Genomic DNA, 16431 nt, shown 5'->3' with positions numbered 1-16431 from the left:
GAGATTGAGTTGTACATTGCTACATAGTTTGCAGTAGACATTGACCAAATTCAGGCACCATAAAAGGTCTCCAAGCCAGGTTCCCATTGAAGTCTCTTTTAGCAAGCAAAGTGATACAGTCAGAAGTTTCTCTCTGGTCCATCCAGTCACTTATGAGCTAAACACCCATACAATCCATGTGCAAAAGGACAGAACAGTCACCTAATTAGCAAGTATAACAAGTTTACAAGTGCTTCCAAGTTTTCTACTTCTTCTCTCCAGTGCTTCCACTTAGCATTTAATTATTTTTAATCCAATTATTTTGTAGTTGAAAACCACCATGTTTTCCCCAAATTATGAAAGGAGAACTAAAGAGTCAATTGATTTCCTGATGTCTAAATCCCCTTAGATCCTGGAACTGGCCCTGACTTGTACTAACTGCATTCTCCATTATAAAATGACATGAGTGTCCTGATGACTTCTACTAAAGGTAATGGAAAAAAGAAAATGAACTGCATTTCAATGATCAGCTATGTACTTTTTCTTCTAACACTAAATTATACAGAAATATGAATTCCACAATTCAGATGTTATCCTGTAGCAGCCACGTTACAGTATATTGCATAGTTACAAACAAGCCATAGTTGTACTAAGTCCTTATTGTTCTGAATATTTAATTCAAAGACAAGATATTAAAAATCATCCTCTTAAGCAGCTGTTATTTAATTTTATATAATTTAAGAGGGTAGCACATGAGATAACTAATGACATTAACAATGCCTCAATCAATCTTCCAATGATTATCATAATGCTTTTTTTTTAGAAAAACAAAAATGTCCATGGAACATTTTAAGTACCTCTTAGAATTTTGACAGTTATTTAGAAAATGCTATAGGTCTGAATGTGAAATATAGCTATGCCTAGTAATACACAGAGAGAAATAATTATAAAACACAAGTTGCCTTTGAAATAACTATCAGTTGGATATGGGATTAGTTACTGAGGTTGTTCAGATTCCATGTTATTTCAGATTGTAGATTTTATTTGATTTGATTTGTCAATTGTTTACAAGATAATAAGTATAAGTGTATACATAGTTATGAATACATGAGATGGGTACATATAAGAAAAATAAAAGAAAAATAAAATAAACAATAGGACAGGGACGGTAGGCACGTTGGTGAGATTAGCTTGTTCATCGTTTGCCGGAAAACTCAACAGTAGAGACTAAAGAAGCATCAAATATATGGACTGCATCATTTTTAAAAATTCACTCTATCATCAATCAAAAAGTATAGAACTGTGAAAAAGTCAGAAGTGGCTGGATGAAATCAAGAATTACTAATAAATCTATTCATAGAAATAGAAGAATGCATAACTTCAATCTCCCTTCCAAATATTCCTCCTATAACCTACATTGGGCAGTACCCCACAATCCCCTTCACTTTCATTTCTTATAGTCCTGTCATTATATATTGATCTGATCATATGCAATGATTAATGCTTAAATGATGACTACTGAAAAAGCTATAGTTGCCAATGGAAACCTAATTCAATTACCAACTTCTTCAAGAACTGATAGAAAGCCATTTGCGACATTCAGCCAACTTTAGTGAACGTAGACCTTAGAAAGAAAGACACTATAGAAGAGGCATTGAAATTGAGGATGGTTCATTGCTTTTCATCAGAGCAATGTATAAAGCATTTTTATATGGATTTATACATTAATGTCTTGCACAGTTCTGTTTCTGAAGCAAGTAAGCAAGTCAAGTATAATTATGCAAATGAATGCAGATTACTCTCTTTAAAACACAATTGTACTGAAAATGTGAGGACATTTAACTTTAGCATCACAAAGTGTCAATAATGTAGGGTTTTGCAGAGGTGAGCTCATCATTTGTGGCACAGCTACTGCTAATCATAATTTTCTGTGCAATGTGATATATAGAAAAATGCAGCTTTGAGAAAAAGAAATATAGCTTTTATGACAGAAAATGAAATACATAATAGAGAAAATGGCATCAAAAACCTCCATTATATCACAATCTAAGGATAGAAACTGAATCTTGTAACAATTCTGTCCAGAATATGCAATCATGTTAGCTACAGACTTCTTTTTCTCTTCCTAATCTTCAATCTAATTCTAAACTCTGGTATAGACAAGCTAATCTTAAATAGCATTAGACATCAAATGCATTTTTATCATAATTATTCTTCATTTTTCAATGCTTATGCAACAAAATGGAAGTCAGCGTAGTGGGAAAGTGAACAAGGACTTGAGTCAGACTGGAATACTAGGTGAGAAATGCAAGGACTGAATTTGTAGGCCAGAGTAAAAGGATTCATTCAGAAATGTGAATGTGTCTCTTAAAGCTATTTAGAAGCAGCCAGTCCTGGAAAATTTGCCAGTAAGATTGAAAATTCCCATATAACAGTTGCTTGGTTTCTTATTTCTATTGATAGAAGAACTAAGAGCAAATTCCATTCCATGATATTAAACTTTTAAAAATTAAACAACTCTTAAATATTAGATCAATCAATCACTTTGCTGCATTGTACTGTTTGCTGGACACTAAGGAAAAAAGCAAACAACAAGCAAAAGATTACTAAAATAATCTGCAAATATGATTGTTCTTAATACAAAAATTCAGACACAGATATGGATTTTAAATTCCCATGTTAAATGCATTTTTAAAATAAAATATTTAGGATAGTAAGTAATGCATCAGTGCATTAATAAATAAGAAGTTATCATAGCTAAAAAGAACTAGATTTATGCCCTTTTGCCCTGCATTTCTGTTATACCAGCAGAATCCCAGTCACCTGTAATCAGAATGTTATACACTGCTCAAAAATATAAAGTGAACACTTAAACAACACAATATAACTCCAAGTCAATCACACTTCTGTGAAATAAAATTGTCCACTTAGGTGGACACTGATTGACAATCAATTTCACATGCTGTTATGCAAATGGAATAGACAACAGGTGGAAAGCATAGGCAGTTAGCAAGACATCCCCAATAAAGGAGTGGTTCTGCAGGTGGTGACCACAGACCACTTCTCAATTCCTATGCTTTCTGGCTGATGGTTTGGTCACTTTTGAATGCTGGCGGTGCTTTCACTCTAGTGGTAGCATGAGATGGAGTCTACAACCCACACAAGTGGCTCAAGTGGTGCAGCTCATCCAGGATGTGAGCTGTGGCAAGGCTTGCTGTGTCTGTCAGCGTAGTGTCCAGAGCATGGAGACGCTACCAGGAGACAGGCCAGTACATCAGGAGATGTGGAGGAGGCCTTAGGAGGGCAACAGCCCAGCATCAGGACCGCAACCTCCGCCTTTGTGCAAGGAGGAACAGGAGGAGCACTGCCAAAGCCCTGCAAAATGACCTCCAGCGGGGCACAAATGTGCATGTGACTGGGTGGCGTGGCTTGCTGGTCACGTTACTGGGTAGGTGTTGTTTGGTGGTCATGTGACTGGGTGGGCGTGGCCAGGTGACTGGCAAACCAAATACAAGTGGTCCTCACTTAATGGCTGGTTGTTTAGAAAGTGTTCTAATTTATGACTGGCCTCCCCAGAGCTACTTGACCTGTTTTTGGAGTTTTGGCAGCCATGCACACACATATACACACACTCCCTTCCAACCCTGCGGGAGCAGGTCATTGGACTAGAATCAGCAAAGCATCTCTGATTAGATTCTAGTAGTGAATAAAATCTAATCAGAGATGCTTTGCCGATTCTTGTTGATTTATTTGTATTTATTTTATGTTGCTGAATTGCATTGATATGCGTGTCCCTTTTTGTGCACAACCAAGAAGCTTTTGTGATTCTTTGCAGCAAAAATTACCGACCTCTGGCTTTACTCTACTTTTCAAATGTGCCGGCACTGCCGCATTCTAGGTGCCGGCCTTGCAGGTCCACCCCATTGATCCCACTGCATTGGAGGGACCTGCCCAAGCAAGTCCAAGCAGAGCAGTGCACCAAATCAATGGGGTGAGCCTGGGAGAGTGTTATGTCCGTGGAACTGGTGGGGGTTCCCAACCAGGTCCGCTGTTTGAGCGGGAGCACCAGCCGCCCCCATTGGTTGGCTCCGTTTGACAGTCGGCTATATAAGTCGGCTGTCGGGCAGAGCCAGCCCGTTGTCGCCCGCTAGTCTGCAAGTTAGCAAGCAGACGCGACAACCCTTTATTCCCCGCAATAAAGCCTTGTTAGTTGTACGCTCTGGTCTCATGCCTCTTCCTTACCATCGCTCTACAACACTGGCGACGAGGATGGGATGGTCGAAGGCTAGCCAGACGCGTCTATTCAAAGAGCTGTAAATCACTGAGAGTGAAGTCACGAGCGCTGTAGCCGCAGCCGCGCAACGCTCACAAAGAGCGCGAAATTCAAACCACCATTACTCGAGCCGCAGTCACTGAAACGAGCCCCGGCACCGTAGCCGCGGCCGCCAATGCTCACCAAGAGTGCGAAATTCAAAAAGAGCTACGTAACCCAGAGAAACAGTTCACCCGAACTGCGACGCTCTGGTCGCCAGCGCAGACAGCCGGCTTACCTGCAGGACTACGCATGTTCCCAGCTGGGGGAAAGGAGTGTTATGTCCGTGGAACTGGTGGGGGTTCCCAACCAGGTCCGCTGTTTGAGCGGGAGCACCAGCCGCTCCCATTGGTTGGCTCCGTTTGACAGTCGGCTATATAAGCCGGCTGTCGGGCAGAGCCAGCCCGTTGTCGCCCGCTAGTCTGCAAGTTAGCAAGCAGACGTGACAACCCTTTATTCCCCGCAATAAAGCCTTGTTAGTTGTACGCTCTGGTCTCATGCCTCTTCCTTACCATCGCTCTACAACAGAGAGGGAAAGAGAGAGAGAGAAAAGAGAGAAGGAAGAAAAGAAAGAGAAAAGGGAAAGAAAGAAAGAAAAAGGGACAAAGAAGTGGGGGCATGTAGGGATGGAGGGGGGAGGGAGAGGAGAGAGAGAGAGAGAGAGAGAGAGAGAGAGAGACCTGATGCATCAGATTGAAGTGAGGCCTAGTTTAGAGGCCCTTTTCCACATTGAAACATCTTTGCCAGCATCTTTGCCAGCACATTGAAACATCTTTGGCTTCTATTAATTAAAGGTTTTGTGGACGAAACATGGCCCAGTCTATCAGGAAGCTCTCACATTTTGTTGAGGCTTTAAACATGACCCATTGGACCAGATCTCCACCCTAAAATATTACTTTTCCCCAATGTATTACAGTGCCAATTCTGAAGATGGCAAAATCAAAATGTACTAGTAAATTACAAGGAGAACACACACACGCACACACTCCCTGCTAACCCAGCTGGAGCAGGTGATTGGACTAGAATAGATATCTCATTATCTTTCTCCTCCCTCCCTCCTTCTTTATTTCCTTTTCTTTCTGTCCCGTCCTTCCATCGCCCCTCTTTCTTTTCCCCTTTTCTTTATTTCTTTTTCTTTCTGTCCCTTCCTTCCATCCCCCCTCTTTCTTTGTCCCTTTTTTTCTTTCCCTTTTCTCTTTCTCTTCTTCCTTCTCTCTTTCTCTTTCTCTCTCTTTCCCTCTCTCAGGCTCACCTCATTGACTTCGTGCACAGCTCCATTCAGACTTGCTTGGGCAGTTGCCTCTGGTGCAAGGGGCTCAATGGGGTGGAACATGGTGGAGGGAGGATGTTTGAAAAGGAGAGCAAAGCCACTCTGGCTTTGCTCTCCTATTCCCATCACTGCATTCGGGGTGCCACTCCACCGCCCCGAACATGGCGGTAGGATGTTTGAAAAGGCTTTGCTCTCCTTTTCCCAATGCTGTGTTCGGGGCGCAACCCCGCCACCCCGAACATGGCGGCAGGATATTTGAAATGGAGAGCAAAGCCACAGTGGCTTTGCTCTCCTTTTCCAATGCTGTGTTCATGGGCGGAGCTCCTTGCACCAGAGCGTGCAAGTCAATGGGATGATCCTGCAGGGCCTTGCTTTGAACGCAGTGGCAGCGTCATTTTTTCTCACCCCTGAATTGTGCCCTGCTGCTCACCTCCAGCGCCCCCTGCCAGCTCTTAGTGCCCCTCTGCCAGCCCCCTTGCCTCTCAGCACCCCCCTAAGGCATCCCACTGCCCTCCAGGGGGCGGTACCGCCCACTTTGGGAGCCACTGAGTTAAACAATAAAACATAGTAATGAAATATGTAGATTTTTAGAACATAATGAATATATAAAAATGTTTTTTTTTATTATATCTACAAAATGATTGTAGGATAGATCTGAGATGATAATATGAACTGTCACAAAACAAATTAAATAAAATGTGGATTATTTTGTAAAACATGAATGAATAATAGTATTGTCAAATGATTGTTTAATAATGATATTAATGTATTTAGGAATATTTGATTGGCAATATGAAAATATATACAACATAATTGTAATTGAAGACTATGAAGTGGAAGCACAAAACAATTTGTAAACCAACCAACATACTGTATGTATATATATGGAAGATGGCTTGATGTTCTTATGTTTTGTTTGTCTATGTTTGTCTTAAAACAACAATAAAACTTAAAAAAAGAAAGAAATAGACTCCATGAGGTGGTATGAAGGCCCGATGTCCACAGGTGGGGGTTGTGCTTACAGCCCAACACCACGCAGGATGTTTGGCATTTGCCAGAGAACACCAAGATTGGCAAATTCGCCACTGGAGCCCTGTGCTCTTCACAGATGAAAGCAGGTTCACACTGAGCACATGTGACAGGCGTGAAAGGGTCTGGAGACACCGTGGAGAATGTTCTACTGACTGCAACATCCTCCAGCATGACCGCTTTGGCAGTGGGTGAGTAATGGTGTGGGGTGGCATTTTTTTAGGGGGCCGCACAGCCCTCCATGTGCTTGCCAAAGGTAGCCTGACTACCATTAGGTACCGAGATAAGATCCTCAGACCCCTTGTGAGACCATATGCTGGTGCGGTTGGCCCTGGGTTCCTCCTAATGCAAGACAATGCTAGACCTCATATGGCTGGAGTGTGTCAGCAGTTCCTGCAAGACAAAGGCTTTGATGCTATGGACTGGCCCACCAGTTCCCCAGACCTGAATGCAATTGAGCACATCTGGGACATCATGTCTCTCTCCATCCACCAACGCCACATTGCACCACAGACTGTTCAGGAATTGGGGAATGCTTTAGTCCAGGTGTGGGAGGAGATTCCTCAGGAGACCATCCGCCACCTCATCAGGAGCATGCCCAGGTGTTGTAGGGAGGTCATACAGGCACGTGGAGGCCACACACACTGCTGAGCCTCATTTTGATTTGTTTTAAGGACATTACATCAAAGTTGGATCAGCCTGTAGTGTTTTTTTCCACTTTAATTTTGAGTGAAACTCCAAATCCAGACCTCCATGGGTTGCTAAGTTTGATTTCCATTGATAATTTTTGTGTGATTTTGTTGTCAGCACATTCAACTATGTAATGAACAACGTATTTAATAAGATTATTTCATTCATCCAGATCTAGGATGTCTTATTTTTGTGTTCCCTTTATTTTTTTGAGCAGTGTATATCTAATTAAATACAACTTGTTTCCAAGAAAATTACCATGGATTTTAGCCTTAGGCTACAATCCAAACTTATGTATTAAGTTAAAATTTTCACTGAATTTTTTGTAAAGAGATATCCATGTAGTTTTGTATTGCTAATAACCTCAGCCTGACCTAGGTTGGATATATTGAAATTAGATCTTCTATCCAGAAACAAAATGAGTGTTTATGTAAATAAAATTTTCATTAACTTCATTGATATTTTGCCAAACCTAGGAAAGTATAAAGGAAAGAGAAATACCTTGATAAACAAAATGGAAGCCCCTTGCAGATGCTCCACTCTTGGCACTAAACCTCAAGAGAATCTGATTGGATGTAGCTAAAGGCAGGGTCTCTCCTATATATGAGAAAAGGAAAAACAGAGAAGAGAGCATAAACAAAATAGATATAAACTTATTTCTGCATATGTGGACATGAAACACTGTTGTCTGGGAGGGAGGGAGGGAGGGAGGGAGGAAGGAAGGAAGGAAGGAAGGAAGGAAGGAAGGAAGGAAGGAAGGAAGGAGACACAGAAGTAATCATTATACAATTTATATCTTAATAATATATAATTTCCGTTATATATTTTATGCCTGTTAAACATAATTTTTTAAAATCAGCATTTGATTCAGAAATATTTATTGTCTTTAAATTTCTTTCTCTTTCACCAGTGAGGTTATTTGGTTTTAGCTCTATTATAAATTACAACAGCATTCATTAATTCACTAATTCATTTATATCCTGCCTTTATTATTTTAACAAATAGTTCAAAGTGGAGAACATATCCAACACTTCTTCTTCCTCCTATTTCCCCCCCAACAACAACCTGAGTGGTGGACTGGGCTAAGAGAGAGTGACTGGTCCAAGGTCAGGTCACCCAGGTGGATTTCACGGCTAAGGTCATATTAAAAGTCATGGTCTTCTGCTTTCTAGCCTTGTGGCTTAATCATTGAACTGGCTCTCAAAAAGGCAAAAAACTCCTGTTCTTTGCTTCATGTTTTCCCTGGCCTCATTTATGATACTTTATACCATTTCTTTTCTCAATCAGATTTCCTTTCATTTCACCCAATTATCAGGTAAATTCCTGAAGAGGTTTTAGAGCTCTGAAAAAATTGACTGAAATTCATCAATGTCTATTTATTGACAGAAGAATCACACTGGTAGAATCAATTGCCAGTGGCAGACTCCTTGTACCCATTCCCCAGGCCTTGATCTGGAAGACTAGGGACCTGCTAGAACAGATTTGGGGAGAAGTGGCAGCAGAAGACTTACTAAATGGAGGTTTATTATAAAATATGTTAGATTTCCCCAAACTTACTGATAGCTTCTTTGGAAGTTAGTATATACCTCTTAACATCAGGAGCAGAGGAAATGACTATACAAATACTTTTGATTAGCAACATAGTTATGAATCAGGGTTAATAATTTGGTGGAATGAAACTTGTGACTAATTCTTGATTATAAATGATTAATTATCACACAATATTAATTACTATTTATTGATTCTAATAATATATATGATAATTATTAATTAATAATTAGACACATGCCATACTTAATTTATGCTGAGATACTCAATGAAATTGGCTAAATGTGTTTAATAAATTATTGGCCTTTTTATATCGTCTGATATTGAATAAAATTTAGTAACTGGTGATGGAAAAAAAATTCCCCAGATAATCAGAGAAGGGAAAGTGGTTGTAAAGTATCAATGACATTGCTTATGAATGAAATGGGTGTTAATATGTCTATATGCATAAAAATTATGCCGATTTCCCAAATAAGTATTAATATCTGGTATAATATTTGCATTGCCTAATAAAACACTCTGAATATATGTAAACAAGAGCACATTCCATTTTGATGATTTGAAACTCTACACTTAAGAAACTAAGTTAATTTTGGTGTTATTTATGTATTTTTAAGATGTACTATTTACCTGAGTGAGATCCAGAAAGTGAACTCAGAAGTCTGGCTTGAGGATGTTCTCCATCAAATAATTCTGCTACATCATTTAGAGCTGTTTGGAAGTACGCAAACTGTCCAAACACAACTATAAAACATGAGTAACAAAAGGAAATATTAATTATTTGCAAAACAAATTACATTAGGTCTACAACTAATGAAAATTACTTTTCTGTAAACATCTAGTGGATTCTACTTCATCTCTTACTTGGTTACGTTTGTGTCTAAAGTCACAAAATGCAGGGGGGAAATTAATAAAAATGGGACTATTATTATATTTATATTGTTCCTGAAGCTTTGCGCTGGTGCTGGTTATGTTGGAGTTGTTTATTTTTGAAAAAAAAAAAATACAAAAATGCAGCTGCATTTTAAATGTTAAGAAGCTCATGCAATAAATAATAGTTTCACTGTCTCCTGGCTATTTCAAGACCTAGGGCATATTTAGTAGCTTTCTGGACAAATTAGAAAATCCATGTGCTATTTTAAAGGTCTTAATATATCAGTCGCAATTGTTCCAAACCTATGACTGGTGGCTCACAAAGCTGTTAAAAGTGGTGTCTGGTGCATGAGTGTGTATATATGTATGTATGTGCCAAAAGTATATAGAGCTCTATGTTTATATGTCTATATTCTAATATCTAAAATCTATAAGATTTCAGATGGAACACCAAATTCTGACAAGATTTTCCAAACCTTGTGAGATTTTGGCTGATTTAATTAAGAGTTTTAATTATTATCATTATTTAGATTTGAGTTCTTGCAGGCACCATACAAAGGGAAAGGGTGTCAGATGGGTTGACATACATTATAATTTCTAATGGTGCTATATTGCCAGTGTTCAGTTTATATGGTAGTCCTTAAATGCTTTTGATGCAATAATCCACCAGATGACAAAATATGACTAAGATCATCCAATATTCTGTCATATAATCTCAAAAACATAGACAAACCTGGGAAAAGAACTAGCAAAGGGAGACAATCACTGCTCACGCCAAGTGCCGACTCAGTGGAGTAATTTGCCCTCCCCCACCCTCTGATTCTCTCTATTCTGAAGGGAATTTGAAAATGACTCCCTTATCTCAGAGCTAGAGTATTGCCAAATGCTTTTCTACCACTTACTATCCAAATATAGCCATGGTGAGGAGTGAATGCTGCCTCTCAGATGTGAATTATATTATTTATTTACTTCAAAACAAATTCTGGCAGTCTCCATGATATTTACTACGCAGGAAAGAGGCTTCTCTTGAACCCTTGACAGTGGACTGCACTCCCTCAGAAGTAAAATTTGACTCTCATCTGCTTGATGTTCAGGAAGATAATAAAAACATATACCTTTTGTCAAATCTTAATTTCTTTCAGTATTCTCTTAATTCTGATTTTAAGTGTATTTTAGCACATATTTTATTTTATCTCTATAGACTACTGCTTTGGAAGATAAAACAGAAATGCAAGCTGAAATCTAATAAGTAATTTAGTGAATGAGCAAATAATAAAATAAATGTTATGTTTAAATTCATAAACAATAATTATCTTTAGCTAATTCAGTCCTAGGATACTGAGATGTTATTATTGAAACTTTGTTAAGCAAATTGTATACCAAGAATACCACCAAGAATTAATGACAATAAAGGCTTAGTGAGAAGTCAGACTTACCAAATTCTTTAGGAACTGTAATTGAATATTGACAAGTCACCCCAGTAGTGTAGTTCTGAGGATAATTTGGTGATAAAACTACTCCATCTGATCCAGTATACTGGCCTCCACAGGGAGCTGAGAAAGAACATGTGTAAATACAGAAAAAATGGGTCAAATTAATCATTTGGAGTTAAAAATAAAAATATAATACCTCTTCTTGTAATATATAAATATATTGTATTAGCATTGCAATAGAATTCAATACAAGCTAACATCAAAATAAGTATTCAGGGATAATTACAATTTAGAAAATGTGCTTAAACTGAAATCTTGGTGTCTCTTAAAAGTGCCATATAATTTATACTTTGTTTTTCATGGCTATTCCCTTTAATGAGGAAAGGCAGATACTAATAAAGTTTCCATTTGCCTTCAGCCTGCTCACTGCAAAATTAATGTATCGATATTATATAATACAAGTTATAATATATGAATAATATCACAACTGATCATGTTGTATGTTGCTTTATTCTCCATGATTATTGTGCTAAAATTTAAATTTATAAACAAAAGAAGTAAATTTTTGACACAGATTACTGCCCTATTTTAGCAACCACTTGTCAACTTTAATTGGAGTAACTGCCAGAATTCTGACACCACTCTTTTGATATGTCTATCACAGAGGTGTCAAACTCGCAGTGTCACAGTGGTGTCACATGATGTATCATTACTTTCCCTCCCTTCGCTAAACAGGGCGTGGGCATGGCCAGTATGTGACACATCCAGTCCATGGGCTGATAGTCCTGATCTATCGCTTAGCATCTGCAAATCCTGACAGTTTTGGAACAGTCATGCAGCATGATTAAATTTCTTTAATCAAGAGTTAAATATGCACTTTTCATTGCCACTGTGATCAACAGCACCTTGATCCCCTTTAAAAACAATAATTGGAATGAATTTTCCTTAAATATTGTCATTCCCATTCACCATTTCCTATGCCAAACAAAAGGTACATACTGTACTCCATGGAGCAAATTCTGAGGGAGGTGAGATCTTCAAGGAATCAAGGGATTTATGCCAAAATAACCTTTCCACTTTTTATTGCATTAGATAAAACAGCCTACTGCCTTAGGGGCAGTAGAATCAAGATGGCTCCTGAACAAGACTGCTATTTTTTTTTAATTTCCCCAACAATGTATAGTTGTTTCTATACTTCTATACTTTTAATTCACTTTCAAACTTGTTACCCTATGGCCAGCCAAGAGTCCATTGGAAACCATAGCCTCAGACTAGTGACTAAATCTCCAATTGTTTTTATTCAGTTATAACATTATATAAAAAAGTTTGGGTTGGAACTTAGATCAATAAATTGAAAATAAATAATTTTAAAAACATTTATTTGGAAACCAAAAGTTATGTGCCTTCTATTGACTATGATCTTCCATTTATAAATGATTACAACTTAAAACAAAATAAAAACTCTTTAAGCAAAATAGAGGTAGTCTTCAACTTACAACCATTTGTTTAGTAACCATTTGAAGTTACAACTCTGAAAAAAGTGACTTATGATATTTTTTCACACAAATGTTACAGCATCCCTATGGTCACATGATCAAAATTCAGTTGCCTGGCAACTGGCATGTATTTATAATGGTTACAGTGTCCCAGGATCATGGGAAAGCCAGATTTATTTAACAGCCATGTTACTAACTTAAAAACTGCTGTGATTCATGTAATAACTGTGGAAAGAAAGGTTGTAAAATGGAATAAACCTCACTTAACAACTGTCTTGCTTAGCAACAGAAATTTTTGATTTGATTGTGGCCATACATCGAGGAATACCTGTAGACAAATCAATTTGCTGTGAGGGGGAAGCCTGCCTAATTCAAAAGTAGCATATAGTATAAGAAATATCAGATGAAATTAGTGTTCCTAGTATTCCTAGCTATTCTGTAAAAAAATCTTTTTGGGGTGGAGATAGGAAGGCTCCTCTTCCATTCCTATTTTATCTGCACCCTAGTATTACTATGCCTTATAGTATTTCTATAGTGTTATAAGAGGTATACTTTATAAGCCACTGTCCAAATTTACATTAAAAATTGAGATCTTCTCAAATGATCTGACAGATCACAAGAAATCTCTGAACATTGAAAGGCCATACTGAGAGAACTTATTTTGCTATCATTCCTACATTTCTTAGTTGCGCTAATTGACACCTCTTCCTTGAATTTGTCTCTTTTCACAGTTAGGTTGCAAATTTCAATTGAGTCTGTCACAAACTGGAATTTAAAGGAGACTGATACAAAATAGCTTGACATATTTTTCTTAAACTAGACAGGTGCTGCTCCTCACTAAGTTGCTTCAACTTTTATGGGGAAAAATACATTAGTGTGAAACAGAAATCTACTTTGGATCTACATGCCATCTGAAGTCTTATAAATCGGTTTAGATTTCTAAATCCAGTTCCATATTTCAGTCTGGGAGATCCTCATACCTAGAAGATTCAAACTTCAGATTTTGAAAAGGGCATTAATACCTTGTACTAATTTGTTTGGGAAACTACCACCAGCTAAATGGGAAATATTTTTGTGCTATAAATACACACATACTTTTTGTCAAATGATCACATCAAGTCCACACCGCTTTATAACCACACATTTTTCTGTTAGCATCAGATGTTAAAATGTGGATAAACATGGACATATATTACTTATGCTTCCATGTAGTTTGCTAAAATATAAAACTAACAATTGTAAATTACAACATTGTTTGATGAAAAATGAGTCATTTGCAGCCAAAACATTTCTCAAGAGCTGTACATTGCTTTAGTTTTTAAGGCTTTCTGGCTCAATGGATGATTCAATGAACAGATAGGGAAAATATGATTTTTCACTGATGTTCTTCTCTCTTCTGTAGTCATATCCCTGTATCCCTGCTATGCCAAAAGATCTCTCAATTCCCTGTGGCACGCTTTGTGTGCATAGAATAGAGATCAGCAAAATAAATCTCTCAACCCATTTTCCACTCATAGAAACATCTGCTGAAACAAAACATTCTGAACAGAATTTGAGTCAGTCTCAAATAACTATTTTCCCTTTGTACAGTATTTTAAATATGGATTGCTTTCATATAGAAAATCTGAGTATCATGACACTGGATACAAGTTGAGACTTATTTATAATATTTTAATAGAAGGTTTCTATGTCTAATTTTTAACCTATTATTAACTACTCTAATTGGAAAGTTTTGTTCTAATAACTTAATATAAAGATAACCTAATAAAATGAAGCCATCTGCTAGCTTCGAGTAATTATTTTTTATTTTTTAAACTACATTAATATTTATTTATAACATTTATTAATGTATCATCCTCAGTATTACTGTCCTCATTTTTATTAGAATAAGTAACAAAAGGTGTTGGAAAGAAGGACACTCAACAGCAGTGGAAAGGATTTTAACATTTAAGAGAGCTCAGAGAAGAAATGAAAAGGTTTTAGATAAATGAAAAATTATCAAGACAGAACATTTCTATTTCTCAGTGACTTTTCCATCAGTTATTTAAGACACTGTGTGTGTGTGTGTGTGTGTGTGTGTGTGTGTGTGTGTATACCCTGTTTCTCCAACAATACAGCCTCCCCCAATAGGAAGTCCCAGCATGTTTTATAGGCATGAAATGAAATTAAGCCCCACCCCACAAATTAAGGCCTATATTAAAACATGCGAAATGGGGGGAAGTGTGGGGGGGCTTGCCGTTAGGAAGTACTTTTGTTGCACACCCGGATATGGTGCTGCCTGCGTTGACCCCGATACTAAGTGCCTCACCAACACTGAGGTCAACATCCAAACCATCGCTGCCCGCCCGCCCAAAGATGCAAAGGGGGGTGGGGGGAAATTAAGTCACACCCGAAAAGACGGCCTAGCCATTTTTTCAGGGCTCAAAAAAAAAAGAAAAGAAAAGACCCGGCCTTATTATATGAGAAACACGGTGTGTGTGTGTGTGTGTGTGTGTGTGTATGTATGTATGTATGTATGTATGTATGTATGCATGGTATTCAGCTTTGTTCGGGTATTTTCCCACGTTATTATAGTTGTGCTTTTAAAGTTGTAGCAACGTTTCGGCAGAATCTCATCTGCCATCATCAGGCTTCTGTATTGTGTTCGTCTGTGAGTCAGACTTTCACAGCCTTTTCTGTTTTAAATTTGGTACTAGCCTACTGCTGTGCCAGAATGTTTTTTTCTTCATCCTGATTGGTTGGGAGTCTTGGTCTGTGTTTATTGGTCTTGGATTTTGCTGTGTTCTGCTTGATTGGTGTTTCTAATATCTTCTGTCTGTTTTGTAGCTTTTTTTGTCTTGATTGGCTGGCAACATTGTGTTTTCTATATTGGAGGCTTTAGTGTGACTTGGCTCCGAGTAAATGGATGGCTATCATTTATTAGGAAGCTAGGTTTCATTTGGGTGTCTGGTTGGGGTATGTTTGAGCTGGAGGTATCAGAGGGGATCTGTTTGTGCCCAGGTGTTTGCCTGGCTTGTGGTGTGGAGATTTTTTTGTTTGTTAGTGCAGGCTTCCAAATAATTGACAGTCTGGTGGAATCATCTCTTCTATTCATGCTTTCAGGTCTTTTTTCAATCTCTATGGCTTCTCTGATAATTCTGTGGCTGGAGTTTTCTACAGTGGCTAGGGTTTTGGTGCCATTGAAGTTGATGCTATGATCTGTGGCTTTCATGTGTTGGACTAGTGAGGAAGTGTGTTCCAGCTTTTTGACTGCATTTTTGTGTTCATCCAGGCGGGTACTTATTCTTTTATTGGTCTGTCCAATGTATGTGGCAGGGCATGATGCACAGGGGACTTCATATATGGTTTTCCAGGTTAATTTTATCTTTGGGGTTTCTTAGGATGGCTGCTATTTTTCTATCTGTTTGAAGGCAGTCTGTGTAGCATCTTACCGATTTTGTCTGTAGTATCTCTTATGTAGGGCAGGACAGCTGTTCCATAGGTCTGTTCATCTTCTAGGTCTCCATTATGTCTCAGTGTGTTTTTGTGGATCAAGCCAGTGATTTTGCTTTTGTGGAAGCCATTGGCTGTCAGTACTTTAGTCAGGGTGCAAGACACACATAAAGACTGAATTATGCACCCTGAAGCAGTATATAAGCCTAAGTGCTATTGCTAGTGCTACTTTGTTGAAGTCCCTTTGGCAGCAATTATAGCTTCGAGACTTTTTGGGTATGACACGACAAGTTTTGCACATCTGGATTGGGGGATTTTCTGCCATTCTTCCTTGCAGATCCTCTTAAGCTCAATCAGGTTGGATGTGAC

At 38.2% G+C, this 16431-nt stretch overlaps 1 protein-coding gene across 1 annotated transcript in view; it reads right to left on the bottom strand.

Moving 5' to 3' along the window:
- CSMD1 (CUB and Sushi multiple domains 1) overlaps positions 1–16431 on the bottom strand; it is a 1143868-nt gene that overhangs the window by 124006 nt on the left and 1003431 nt on the right. The window contains exons 31-33 of the mRNA XM_087916392.1: positions 11138–11254; positions 9459–9572; positions 7782–7877 (exon numbers count right to left, since the gene is read on the bottom strand). Of these exons, the coding sequence (XP_087772518.1) occupies positions 7782–7877; positions 9459–9572; positions 11138–11254 (327 nt within the window). The remainder of the gene's footprint in view (positions 1–7781; positions 7878–9458; positions 9573–11137; positions 11255–16431) is intronic.

This window comes from Pseudonaja textilis, chromosome 1, assembly GCF_049901715.1.
Source record: "Pseudonaja textilis isolate UNSWEBS1 chromosome 1, rPseTex1.2, whole genome shotgun sequence".
Classification (NCBI taxonomy): Eukaryota; Metazoa; Chordata; class Lepidosauria; order Squamata; family Elapidae; genus Pseudonaja; species Pseudonaja textilis.
Note: the sequence above shows the minus strand (reverse complement) of the source record. Positions and strands in the feature narration are given on the sequence as shown.